The sequence below is a fragment of the Aulostomus chinensis genome, chromosome 17 (genome assembly GCF_037954235.1).
Source record: "Aulostomus chinensis isolate RoL2024-O1b breed Wild chromosome 17, RoL_Achi_v1.0, whole genome shotgun sequence".
NCBI classification, from domain to species: domain Eukaryota; kingdom Metazoa; phylum Chordata; class Actinopteri; order Syngnathiformes; family Aulostomidae; genus Aulostomus; species Aulostomus chinensis.
Window position 1 is genome coordinate 11,028,127 of NC_141336.1, and position 14,706 is coordinate 11,042,832.

Sequence of the window (14,706 nt, forward strand, 5' to 3'; positions counted from 1 at the left end):
CAGACATTTCTCACCATCAGCCAGCTTTGTTGGCTGTGTGTGATTACCCCATCCCCTCTGTGAAAGCGCTCATTTTTAAAGTTCACACAACCTTGTCTGCAGCATCTCATTACGCAGAAGCTCCATGCCAGGCATCAAGCCCCTCCACCCACACACCTCACATCTCATTATAGGGTCCTTAGGAGCCAGCAATACTAAGCCTCCATGCAAACCTATCAAACGAAGATTCGCTGGAAATGCTTGTAAGTCAATATTTGGTAGGCTGGCGGAGCAAATAGGAGTGGCTAAGGAAGTTGACATGGAGGAAGGCTTCGTGTGCTTGATCAACATATGTGTGCCATGCTAGTGCAACTGTGGTTGGAAGTATTTTCACATAGCAGCAGAGCAGTTGACAGTGAAACCAGAGCCTGGTGTTTATATCAGAGGCGTTCTGTGAACCAACATGCAGCGCCACCCTCACCTTGACTGCCCTCTTTGGTGTCTCTGCCAGAATTGGAGGCAAAATTCCCTTGTAGAAGCCAAAGATTCTGCAAAGAAACACATTGTGACTCATGTGGAGATTGTTGCTTTTGACATGAGAGTCAAGGTTGGCATCATGTAAGGTGAGATAAGGTGATGACAAACTACCTATGACTGACAGTGGTGACTTCGGAGGAAGTCAAGGACTGGTTGTAAAACAAACACTTTTTTTTTTTTTACATTTAAGTTTGCACGAATAAAATATAGAATGTGTTAATTAGCGAGATTTCAAGCTGCTAGTGGGTGGAAATTCTTATGGTTCAGCGCCAGGTTAGTTTATATAGCCTATGATGCATTATCGACACGACCTTAACTGAAAGTGCTTCCAGGCGTTCTCATCACGCAGCACAGCTCCAAATTGGAACTCAAGCTTTCTTCTAGAATGAGTAGTCTCCATGTTTGAATTGAGACAACCCCAAGTACACCAACATCTTTATTTTTTCAAATACAAAAAAAACCCTAACAGCCATAAAACCACTGGACTTGCACTTTAAGGTGTTTGCAAACACCCGAGTATAGTCCTTCAACATACAACACAGAATAAAATCTATACCTTCTACATGTTTCACAGTTTCAAAATTTCAGTTTATAAGTCAAACAGCAACAAGCAACAAAGTACAAAAATCAGAAACATTAATTAAAATGAATATTCACTCCAGGTGGAATAAACTGGAAGATGAATTGCTGTTTCTTTTGCATCGGATCCAATTAGACCACACCCTGCAGTCAACATGTTCTCAGGAATCTGCAAAGGAAATTATTGAAGATACTGATTTAACATTTCATGTGTTGGATGTGTCAAAGACAAATAGCAGTGCAAGTTGAGCCAACGTAGTACTTAGTTGTATTCACAATCACATATCCATCCGTGATTATGCATGCCTTTAGGCAAATATTTTGCTCAGGCTGTATTTTGTGATAATATTCTTTAGTTTACGGAACTATCTGGTAAAGCTGTCCCAGATTACGTTTGAACACACCAAAAATTCCGCCGTGTCGGCTCGGACAATAAATTAAACACCGTATCTGACAAATATGAATTCATGTAAACTCTACAACTACATTTTATTAATGAAGATGAGGTCAGGACATCTGAATGGTTTGGGAGTTGGATGGAGTAGGGCACATGAGTGTTTCCTATACATTCAGAAATGCATACATGTGCATTCCTCTCATCTTTTGCTTGAGTGGAAACACAGGCAGAATATTTCATGTCAATTTAATAGTGAATTCCAGGCAAGACAAAGAAATATCAATACATCAGTGGTATCTGCAGATAGTAGTAATTTATTCCAATGAGGAAAACTGGGCCCATACGAGGACAAAATGTGGCAAATACGATTTTTGAGGTTTTTTGACATCATTTTGGAAGTAATGACAGAAATTTTAATGATTTTAATGACCTTTTAAAATTAACATTTGTTTTTTTTTTCCCCCAGTGTGTACAAAATGTGCACATTATATTGACTTATTTTTAAACATATCAACATTGGTAAATATCAGCTATAACATACGCATCGTATTGCCAAAAAAAAAATCAGTATCATTCATCATGACATTTTCTTCGTAAACATTGTGCCTCAATTCTTTGTCAAATCCTGCCAATCTGCAACGTTAGTGACCGCCCATAAACTTTAATAATATACAGTCACCATCAACAGCCAACTATTTTCCCTCTGCTCTCATTTCCAATTGTTGTTTTAAGAGGATTGCCACAGAGCCAAACTGATAGAACTGGTCTTAATCTTACAGAAGGGAAACAGCAAATGCAACCACTTTGGAATGAATACAAATGCTCAGAGGACTGTAGGGAACAACGTTTACCTTAAACACTGCTGATTTTAATAATTTATGGGAGATTGTCTTGTGGAGCCATTTCCAACTGTAATCGGAATACCGTACAAGGGGATTTCATTTCGTTATTACGAACGTTATGATTTGACACAACAGTAAGGATATTGCTTTTAAAACTAATAGGCATGGAGGAATTCAAGACACTGATGGGTGAGCCTTTCCATGGGGATAGTACTCGCCGATTTAAGTCAAACCAATTTTAAAGTGTAAAAAAAAAAAAGACAAAAAAAGGCACAATGTTAATTGTTATATATACTGTGTATAGATCTAGATATATTTAAACATATTCAATACTCAGTTGTACCTGAACATGCTGTATGTAACAGGCCTATTGTAGAGAAAACGTTGACGCTTCCAGATAACAGAGAGAGAAAGAGTGTGTCGTAGTCGTGGATGTTTGAACATTCATTTGTGGACAAAGAGGACAACTCAGCGTGACCGACTGTATCCTGCTAGCAGTGTCACCAGCTCTGTTGTGGCAACATTCTCTACAAGTCAACAGAGATGATATTGGCTGATTTGGTACAAGTGTAAATATTTTTGCTGCTGGCACACATTTTCACTAAATATAACCTGAGAAGGGCAGGCCAGTAAACTTGCACATACTCCCCAACAGCGCAGCGGGCTTCCAAAAACAGCAGTGAACCGCAGCTAATGATTAAACACTTGTCATCAGGTGACAGAGCCAGCCTATATCATCAACACCTTAAGTTACAAAGGTGCTCCTGGCTCTGGATAATGGAGCCATCATGAGGCTGGCAGGCAGGAAATTCTCTCTTAGAGGCAAAAAACTTAAACCCTTGTATCGTTTGTGTAAACAAGTTATTTCAGTCGAACGGAAGGCACGTCCCTCTGCTCTCTTTGTCCATGCAAATGGTGACCACAGATTTCCCGGGTGTGGTCAGCCTGGGGAGCCACCAGGTGATGAAGGAGGGGTGAAATTTGTTACAGGATAAATATGGCCACTAGTGAGTGGCAATCATTTGAATCCCAATTTGTTTTCCAAAGTAAAGAACGCATCAAGTCCCTGTTTTGGCTTTCCTAAACAAATGGCATCCTGATACAGAGTAAAGGATCACGGTAGGCAGCTGGATGTGTGTGTGCACGATTTGTCTTTCATTTTCATAAACCTTTCCTTTTTTAACAGCCTGTATCCATCTGGTAATGAGTGTAGCATAGGCTATTCTGATTGCTGATCAGATTATTAATCAGAGATTGAATGGTTGAATGACGATTGTTTATTCCAAAAATGATGTGATCACCTATTAACATTTCATAGGAATTTAGGAAGAGAGGCATGGCTTGGAGGTAGAGTGGCCATCTAGGAACCGAAGGGTCGCTGGTTCGATCCTCGCTTCCCCCGATGACCATGCTAAAGTATCCTTGAGCAAGATACTGAACCCCTAATTGCTCCTGATGGCCCTGCGATGGACTGGCGACCCTCCCTGGGTGAACCCCGCCTCTCGCCCAATGTCGGCTCCAGCCCCCGCGTGACCCTTAATGGATAAGCGGTAAAGAAAATGGGTGGACATCTAATAGGGGTGCCTATCCTCTACGAGGTAAAATGGAACCAAATCTTTTGCTAAATATCTTTCAACAGCCGTTGTGCATTCGACCCCTCTCATGCTGCCATGCTTGTATTTTACACCTTTTGCAAAAGTTGTCACCAACAGCAATAGCAGTGCTAGCTTGAGGCGGTTTAGCAGCCCCGAAGGGATAGTCAGTCCATACCTTTAATGTCGCTATATGACTGTAAGCAAAATTAGCTTTATCTCAAGCCTGACTCTAAATGACAGACTATATAAGTACAACACATTGAAAAGTACAGTCACATAGCGACATCAATAACAGTTTTGAAAAAGAAAACTGCGTGGCTGTCAGTAATAATGGCAACCAGTAAACCGGACCAAATTAAAGACTTGGACCACTTCCATAGTGGCCTTTGCTATTTACATCTTGTCTTTTTAATTTGCATCGCACGGTCCTTCCAACCCTGGTGCGACTGGGTCATAAATTGGCGATCTCCTGAAAATAGAGCGCATCGGCCAAATCTAATGTAGCGCTGACAGACGCGATGAGTTAAAAAAGCTCTGCCTTATGATTTACTCACACCAGAAATGTGTAAAAGCAGTGTGTGCTGTTGACTCACAACAATGCTGGGAGGATATTCATGGGAAATATGAGCGGCCCCAGGGAACTTTTTAACATGTAAACAACAGGCATGCTTCATCTGCAAATATTTTCACTTTCCCAGTATAGGCTGTAACCTTGACATTGTCACTAACAGACAAGATACGGTATATTTAATGGTGGGTTTGAGAAACATATTCACACGCGTAAGTGTATCATGCACTATGTGAGGTAGAAATGAGTTTCCTTCTATAAATGTGGGTCACTGATGAATTTCTTGACTGCAATGACCATATGAAGCTACCTTACAAACTCACATTCTATCATATGTTGGTGGATTAGAGCCCTTCAGGAATTTTCTGCTACGATCAGTGATTCGTGGAACTGAATTTATGAAATAAACAATGCTTTCAGTTGGGAGGCAGGGTTTTCCAAATAAAACTTTTTTTTTTCTAGAATGGCCTACTGTAACCCTGCCTGTTTTACTTTCACAAAACACATGTAATATGAAGAGCAGGATATGTTTATCTACAGGTTTTCACTCCCCGACTGATGGATATATTTTAACATGGGTGTATGCTCCTCCTGCCTGCACACGTGGCTCCAGGCCTTGGTCATTAGTAATGTTTCCATCAATTTTTATGCGCATTTTTAAGAACTGCATGACAAAAATGTTTGTTTTTTTTTTTCCCCATAAAGTGTACATGTGTTAAGTGAGAAATGGAAACACTATTGCTGAATAGCTTTGGGCGCAGTGAATATTGTACTTGCATTTTTAAATAAAATACACCTCCAGTGGAAAGAATAATATGTAGAAATTTTATTCTGAACTGAACTTGTTCACGGTGGACAAAAGGTGAAGAAATGATGGATGAGTGTAGCAGCAGTTACTTTAGATCATCATGGAGTAACAAACTAAAAACATATCAGGAATTTGATCCAGACAAGGTTTGATGTGGACCGAAAGAACACAGAAATGACTCAACCTGTGTGGTGTGGCTCTGATAGAGGGAGGAGAAAAGAGAAACTTGGTGCTTGATACTTGCATAATGGTGGTAGAGTTGAGCAGTAAATCGATTTACTGCTTCAAATATATGGTTAAAACATTTAAAAAGGAACAGTGATATTCCCTTTCATAGTGAACTGTATGAAGTACCACCACAACTATCTTGGCCTACATGGGTTCCCGTAGTAAATAGTGAAGTGTTTGTTATGGACTTTATTCTTTAGTAGAAACCAATGTCAAGAATACAACTGCCTGGTTTACCGCTTGTCTAAAGCAAACCGGGGCATGCAGCCAAAATGGCAAACAAAGTGAGTCTAAGACAATAAATAGATGCTTAAACAGGTAGCATGAGTGGAAAGACATTGCAGGTGTTAAATACCACAGGGAAGGCTCAAATTCATTATACTCTGTTGTCTGTTTATTTAAAAAAATTAAAAAAAAACATTAAAATTCATAAACCAGCTAATTTAGGTTTAGAATGTTTCATCTGTAGGTCATAAATGGTAGTGGATCTAAATGTGCATAATTTCCCATTTTTCTCAATTTTATTTTCTGAAAATTTGGCAAAAAATTAACTGCACATTTGAATAGAAACCTGACTAATGATACACTCTCAGCAGCCCAGCGTGCTCTGCCGTAACGCATGTACCATTCTTAATATTCCTGTGGCCGTGCTGTGGGTCCCGAGCCAGTCTCTGAATACTACACTGGTAAAGAATGCTGGAGAATAGAGTCTTTTTGTTTGGCTCCAGACGGAAACACTTAACACATGCTCATGCTGCTACACTCACATGCAACAGAAAAAGGAGTGTGGCCTATAAGGCAATACATAACCAAGTGTTGGTGAGCACAATTCACGCTGTCACACATACAGGATTTCAAGCTGCTGCATTTTCCAGATTTAATAGCAACCGAATGTAGCATTTTGGCAACATTAATTACACCAGTTTTACACAAAAATAATACACACTTATCAAACACAGCTGTGAAACATGTTTGCTGCCCCGATTCACAAAGTCTGAGAGCTCCAGCTATTGTCCAGCCTTCATAGTCTCTTAAACATGGCATCTCACGTGTTCACATTTCCATGTCTTTCTTCAGTTAATCACTGGTCTCGAGTCGAGAGCTCAGGTTTCCTCTCTCATCGCCTCAGAGAAAGAGAGAGTGAGGCCTGGTGTGAGCTCGCTCCTGCCATGAGCTGGGAGATGTTTATTTTTAATAATAATTCTACAACAGTGGGGCCTAACACTATTTGTATAAATTATAACTAAGTGGTTTGGCCTGGAGGTAATCCGCAATGTGCTACTGGGAAGTGATTATGGCTTCAGCAAAAATATACTGTTAGTGATAATTGGCTGACACGAAAGAGGATCTTCAGTCTGTCGGGACACATACCACGGCTTTGTTGTGTGTGTCTACACTCAAATAACTCCCGTGGTTGATGGTGCGACAGCTGTGTAATTTGGCAACAATTTTATTGTGTCAGAGTTCTCTGGAGATTAATACAGACCTACACCCACAGCACACACCCAGAAAGCATGCAGGCACAAAGGCATTAAATTTCAAACTGTGTGGGAGTGTGTGAGGGGTGAGGAGGGCACAGCTACTGTAGCACGATAGCTTTGTCTGTTGAACTTCTAGCCAGCGGAGGATTTCCAACTGTCACTAGCTGGCCCCTCGCCGTGCACCCACTCACACCTCACAGCAGATCAACTTTATATCTGCTGTAAAGCTGTCGTCTCGCCGTAAACAGACCAAGTGGCAACCACTTTTTCCTGCGCCTGCACTGTCTCACAGAGCTGTCACAAGGCAGGCAGAGGAGGAGGGCGTACAGCAGGATGTTAGTTGTGAATGTTTTACATTGAGGTTTTAAGGCAACAGCAGCTTCATTAAGTGACGTGAGATGGTAAGTTCAGTGCTAAAGGCTCCCATAGAACACATATGTAAAGGGGAGGCCCTTTGAAAACAAATGTGGAAGTTGATTGGATAAACACTCTGTCTGTCACAATCAATACAGGCCAATCAGATCAACAAAACAAATGACGTAGTAGATGTGCGCCGCTACTGCAGAGTTTAAGCTGGGAACTGACAAGCAGCTGCTTTCATGTCTATGAAGGTTCTTGGTTGCTGGGTTTCCCTTCCCATGTTGGTAGTAACGAGATCATCCCACTTAGAACACCATGTACAAGTAAATCTTTCAAAAATTTGACACAAACTAAAGATTAGAGGAGATTTAATTTGCTTTTTGAGAAAGGATGGGCCGTAGATAGGAGCTTGCGTCAGGAGAGAAAAATGGCGTGCTCTGCACTGCTATGAGCAGAAAGCCACATTAAGCTTGCAAGTTTCAAAGTAAATAACATTTGGTAGGTTTCACAAACTGTAATTTTAGATGACAGTTTGTTTGCAAACACTCTTAACTTGCTAACTTGACCTGTCTCTGTCCCCAAAATCAATATCAAAATTTTCAGACAAATCACTCAATGGAAGTCATCGTGATGTCTGGTCAGAGACGGAATAATGCTGGCTGCTTCCTGTTTTCACTCCAATATGGACGGAGCTCCAGCTTTTGCAGCTGCTGAAGGGAAGGTGTCGGTCTGAGTCTAATGCCTCTGAGGATCGCAGCTCACTCCAAAATCATTTGGGAAAGTTAATAAACTGCCTCCAGGCTAGCACGGTGTCTCAAGAAATAAATGTTGCGGAATTGACCAGTCAGGATTGCGTATTCAAGAGCGCTGTGTTCTAAAGAAATTTATGCTGTAGCTAATCCTTCTTCAGGCAAATATTTGGAAAATATTTGTAATTAAAGATAGAGCAGTTTAGCTTTAACAGGCTATGTGGTTTCCGCAGACGGGAATCTCTTTTTTTGGTAAAGAATCACTTTTTGGGAGGACACCTGAACGCCAAAGCCAGTCGGGAGTACAGCAAAAACATTGTTTCCATTGAAAAAAAGCCTCCAGTGCCGTTCCTATGCTCATCTTTAAGATGAAATGTTGTCCAACTCTGATAAAACATCTATTGCAGCATCTGTGCTTAGCTTTGCTGCAGCCACCATTGTTTTATTGCAGGCACTTTTCGCTTTTGTCACAACTAAATCACAACCTCAGAATCCTAAGGAGGCTGACTGGTCCACACGCTTCCAGGATAATGAAAATGTTGTCTATTGGCTGTGTCCCAGATGGAAATGTGGAATACATCCTCTTGGATGAATGCAACATTCCATCTGTCAAGCCAGTTTAAAAAAAAATCTAGCTTGTATGGATCATGTTCTGGATCCAGACTACAATTCTTTGGAAGTTAGAAAGAAAACTTACCAATGGATATTGCTGATACTATATTCATATTCTGTATCCATGTTGCTTCCTAAATGGGGGTATTTGCTCTCTCAGTACTTTCTAGCTGCACTGTAAAATATGCACATATCACTTTAATGAATTTAATCTAGCACGTAAATACCATGTTAAAATTTCCTTTTCCGACATAATGTGCCTTTGTAGTTCTTGATCACTGCCAACTCTATTGTTTATTATCGTATTTAATTGAGATGAAACAAATGGATGAAACAATTAGTATCAATTTCACATTAAGCTATTTGTCATGACTGATGGAGGAGATATAACCCAGGAAACATTTGGTCAAAAGAAACATAGATGAACATGAATAACCTACCCCTCTTTGCGAAAGATGGTCCGGAAGCAATCACCTAGGCCCTTGTAGCTGGTGGGGTCTCCACTTCCCCTCTGGATCTGGAATCTGCAATTACAAAAACTCTTATTAAAAGCTTGTGTCATTGTTAATATGACGTTTAATCAACGTTAATGTCATTCTGCATTAGGCATTTATTCTGCTTCATTCTGTTACTTTAGTACTTGTGTTCGGTCTTTATTGTAAATTACACATGTGACAGCTGTGTGTGAAATAACACTTTCAGCAAATCTGATCTTTATCATAAATGAGCTCATTTCCTTCCTTGTTTGCCTGCCCTCTCGCTTTCATCAGTCATCTTTTCCCTCAGCCAAGATGAGAGGCTTGAACCACCACCCCCACACGTGCAGGGGACAACTCAAACATTTATTTAACCTAACCGATCCAATTAGCCACCCAACTCCCCATGACCACGCCATTTGCAGCAAACTTTTCAGCTACTAACATGCTAGTAAGCTAAGTGAAACAGGTCTTAAGTTACATGTAAATTTTTAATATGATGGAGCCAGTCGAAGGACTTTTTGTTGTATAGCAAACACACTGCTACCTAATAAAGGCTGGAGAGCTGTGTGTAAATCTTTTACATCAGAGACCAGTTGGGGGCCCAAGAGTGAAAAAATGAGGCTTGTTAGAGATGACGAGTTTCAGGTATAGAGACGATAAGAACAGATCTCATTATACACTGCCATATGGCTTTAGCAAAGATCCTGAACAATAAACATGTTAACTAAAAGATCTGAAGAGATTACAGAAAGATCGTATATTCAGTAAATGATTGTGCCGTTAACAAAACAAATGGAAGCTTGTTTAAATAATGTGACAATGCCAGAAGAGTTTAAATACTTTCCCAACATAAAGAAGAGGACATTAGGGATTCAGAAGCAAGAAGGAGGCAAAGGTGAGCAAAGTAGCAGGGATCGGGACAAGAGAAAGATTCCCTCCTCATATGGCTTCAACTGCCAGGTCACAAGGTCAGCAGTAAGTCGTCCTTGCGGGTGCCTGATGGGGCCATAAAAGGCCCCTAGGTTCGAGTGGAGGGGGAGTTTAGTGGGGTTAGCGGCCTTCCATATCGCTAACAGATTAACATCTTTGAGGGGTGTCCCTCAAATCCTATTTGGTGGATTCCCAAATAGCTTGTAACTCGTTCCTGAAAAGCAGTTAAAACAGCACAATAAATAGATGTCTGACACCATATTAAAGAGAAGAAGTAAAGGAGGACTCAACATATGAGGGGATGGTGGAATGAGCAGTACTGGGGGAAGCAAACACCAGGACGATTTAAGACTACTGGGGCTTGTAAACAAATTCAAATCGGGCTTAATTAAAGGCATATGATGGTGGGAAGGATGGAGGGGACCCCTCCCCAATCTCCCACTGTCTCCTTTGCTCTGCCAGCCCCGACCTGAATCAACCCTGAGAGAGTAAGGTTGGCAGGGCTGTGGTCCAGTTCCAGTTCCCTGACTCCACGGGTGACCCTGAGGTCACCTCATTTCCTCATGGCCCTCTCATACCCTGCCATAAAACCCAGGGACCAAACAGCAAGGCTCAGGGAGAGGGAGATAATGGGGAGGGCCAGAAGGACTTGTGGCAGCAGGGGAACCATCAGGCCCCTGGCAAGGAAGCAACTAATGTTGCTTTTCACAGCAACAAACACTGGAAATTAAGACAAACGTTTGGCTGTATAAATCCCCTCAAAACTTAGAAAACTAAAACTGGACTGAGTTTAAGTTTCTGTAAAGAAGGCCTCTGTGAAAAAGGGGATATATTGGTATTCTTAAGAAGAGTACAAAACAACCTTTTTGGCTTGGACGTATTCACTTGACCTTGGAGTCTGCTGTAAAGACAGTAAACTAGAGGGTGGAAAACCACAGAAAATCCATGGGGCTTCTTTAAAACACACTGCTTGGAGCATGTCCTTAAATCATCAGCTAAAGCTAGTGGAGACACAGTCCCTCAGAGGTGATGAGAGCTGTGAGTTCATCAAGAGCCCCCCCTCCTTTCTCCCCTGTACCACCATCCCACTTTCCCTCTGTGTTTTACAGGCCCTGAGCTGCCCAGGTGAGTGTGAGGGCGAGGGCACGCTGGTGCTTCTGGGAGCAAAAGAAGCACCCTGGGGTGAATAATCTCTAAAGACCTTGTCCATCTGACCTCCACTGCCTATAAAAGTACAAAATCTTGGCATCCACAAAGACACCAAAAGGGTAAATGAGGGTAGAATGGCAGGCTTTAGCCCCATTTTTGTATTTTTAATGGACAGAGTCATGGTGTTTGAGGGCCTCAGAAGGCCGTGTCCGCTTCCAGACCCGGGTGGTAATGGGCTTGGACTGCGTAACAACAAGACAGGCTGTCACCTCAGAGAAGATGAGATGTTAAGGTGAGGCTCATTAATGATGGTGGTAAAATGCCTATGGGAAGGGGGAGGGGGTAATTGGATTGATCAAAAGGTGGAGGCTAGATGGGCCTACTTTGAAAGGGGCCGACTGGTCTTTTTAGGGGATCTCTTAAAAATATGCCCTATTAAACAAGGGGTATGCAAGGCAATTTTGATGACTCGCTTCTATAATTTAGGGTCTCATAAAGCTGATATCAAATCATATTAATCGCTACTCTGGCAGTTCAACATATGAATTATACCACTAAATACAGAAATAATGATCTAATCTGAAGAATTCAAGATATTATAGTAGAATACATAGAAAAGATAACCAACAGCTGTAATCTGCTCCAAGTCTGAAGATTACGATTTACGAGAGGCGCTGTGTATTTGGACTGGTTGCCACAGTGGGAGCCTTGATCTTCACCTTCACTCTTGGAATGCCAAGAGCTTTGATGAGTGAGACAAAATATATGGTTAGAAAAAAAGAATAACTGAATCACCAGGGGAAACAGAAGAGATCCAAATGGGCAACATAAAGGGGAATCTAATTTTTACAGCCACACTGTTAATTTTAATGAGCAGGATCATAAAGATGGTAGAAGTCCATTGCATTGCTACTTGAGGTTAACAGCACTTTTTTGACCTTAATGATCCAACAGAGCCAAAAGTGACTTTAGCCATTCAATCATGCTTTACAGTAAAACAGTGAAACTGAAACCCAAATCCTCCCACTGATCTATTGTCTGCTCCTTCTTTGACAAGACTGCTCCCAGATTTTCAGTGTCATAAATGATACACCGGCAAAAGAGCAAACAAAGACTGTTTAAGATGTATAGCATTAAAAATTAGAGGGCAATCTGACAGCGCATACCTCTGACAAGAGGGCTAATGTGAATACATGATATGAACATAATGTAGTCATAATCCATTCATAGATTTTGTTCCCACACACCAGAAATAGTTCCGCCAGATTATTCATCACCAAGGAATTTATCTGAAATTTGGCTGTTGATGTCCAAAAATACAGCTAATAGCCATATCCTACAGATGGATTAGAAATGCCTCCAGGATTTACAATTTAATAATCCATTAATAAATCCATCCAATTGTTTTTTTAAGATATATTACCAAAAAACAAACAAAAACAAAAAACAAGAGACATACACAGGTGATTACATTACTTCCTTGGCAAAGACAATAAGCCAAAAAGAAAATACTGATAGGCTTAATAATCTGTTGGGTCAGGTAAAGTCTGAGTATGGTAGCAGAGGGCCAATAAAAACACGCCTGTGGTTGGAAGTTTGGACAATATGGTGAAGTGAGGTTGTTGTGAGGATGAGGGAGTTATTCAGGTTGTTAAAGGGAGACAAGATCCTTTTGTAGCTCTGAATTTTGCCCGACATTGATAAAACTGACTCCTCTGGTTCCCTACAGTGATGATAGGATGAGTTGGCCAGCCAAGACGTCTGCTCGTATCCTGCCCCAGACCTGTGTGACCTGAGATCAGACTGTTTAAGAGGAAGTGCATGAAAAGATGTGTATAAAACTGCACAGCAGGTCAAGACCAGCTAATATGGAGAAATGGAGGTGCTTAGAGGATTGTAAAACGTCTTTCTGACGGACACATGACGCTCTGTCACTGAGGAAATTTTAGTCAAATTAGAACAATGCTGAACTGGAGTAGATGGGCGGAAAAAACAAGTACTTATTACTGACATTTCCAGAAAGTGGTTGTGCAACAGAAACAATTTCTTGGGTGTTTAAACAGGGGTCTCTTAACCTCTGCCAAATGCTGTAAACTGAAATGATGGTGCTAATGCAGAGCAATAACTTTAATTGTAGCATGATATAACTGCAAAAAAAAAAACTTTTTCAGCACTTACTAAGAACATGTTTTTTTTCCCCCTCAGCAAGAACCTAAATAGGAGGGATGCTATTCAAAGTTTCAGTATAGATGGTTGAATGGTTGCGTGAAGCTGAGAATAACAGGATCCTAATAGCACACGAGACAAGCCAGGTCACAATAACCAAGCGATAGACTTGTCCAGGCTAACAACAGTAACAGCTACTTTGATGTAAGGAAATGCTGCAGGATTTTGGAGACTCCCCTGACAGCGGGAAACCACTGGCTACAACACAGTACACACCAGACAGAAGACAACTGCCCTTCCTGTGCTTCCAAAGAGAAACCTGAGAGTCACAATTACAACATCACACTGTCTGGTCTCAGTCCAGCACCGAGACGCCCATCGTCTGAACTCTGTTGTAGGCACACGTCCCATAGATACTTAAAAACAAATCTGGTTTTGTAAAAGGCCAGCAGTGTTGCTTCCCTATTATTTTCTATACTCTTTTTAGAAATTTGTAACTTGATGGGCCCAGTGTTTGGTGCCGCTAGATATTCTTTTGTGAAGGCTGAATGACCACCCTAATTAACCATCAGCCAATCAAATATGGACAAAGATCAAAGTGAAAGATTAATGCTGTTGACTTTTGGTTTTCTTTCCCCCACAACTTTATCTCACATATACATCTTTCTCAGACAAATACCAACCCGGTCTTCTCCGATGGTTTTACTGCATGAGGGGTAAAGACTTGAAGCAGGATCAACAGGAATGAGAGAAAAGGATGGCTTTAAACACATCAGAGGCATAAGCTGTGTTTGGATCACGGAACCGTGTCAGAAGTCACCCATGAAAATGGTTAGGAAAAAGGCTGATACTTAAAAAAAAAAAACATTATTTGGATGAAGCGTTCTTCTATCCCTGTCACCCTCCATCATGGGTCAACTTAATAATCAGATAAACAAACTGGCATCAAAGCCGAAACCAGTGAGTAGAAAGCCATTCAGTGCCATGTTTTGCTCTTCTTTCAGATAAGAGATACCAGTATTGTTTTGAACCAACAGTCTCGCTGTCACTTCTAATCCATGCCTGTATCGCACAGTAGTCTAAATAAATTGAATGGGAGCACTGGGACAAGATGAGGGATCAGAGCTAACTGCTAATACTAAATAGTAAATTTCATGAAGGCTGGCTAATGAGTGGAAAACTATGCAAGATTTGCCCGATTAAGTGGGTTTTTTTTGTTTTTAAATTTCTTAATCAAGCTGTTATCA

At 41.1% G+C, this 14,706-nt stretch overlaps 1 protein-coding gene across 1 annotated transcript in view; it reads right to left on the reverse strand.

Moving 5' to 3' along the window:
- Window positions 1–14,706, reverse strand: part of slc25a21 (solute carrier family 25 member 21) — a 101,454-nt gene that overhangs the window by 8,666 nt on the left and 78,082 nt on the right. Inside the window, exons 4-5 of the mRNA XM_086182277.1 lie at window positions 9,176–9,259; window positions 461–527 (exon numbers count right to left, since the gene is read on the reverse strand). Of these exons, the coding sequence (XP_086038403.1) occupies window positions 461–527; window positions 9,176–9,259 (151 nt within the window). The remainder of the gene's footprint in view (window positions 1–460; window positions 528–9,175; window positions 9,260–14,706) is intronic.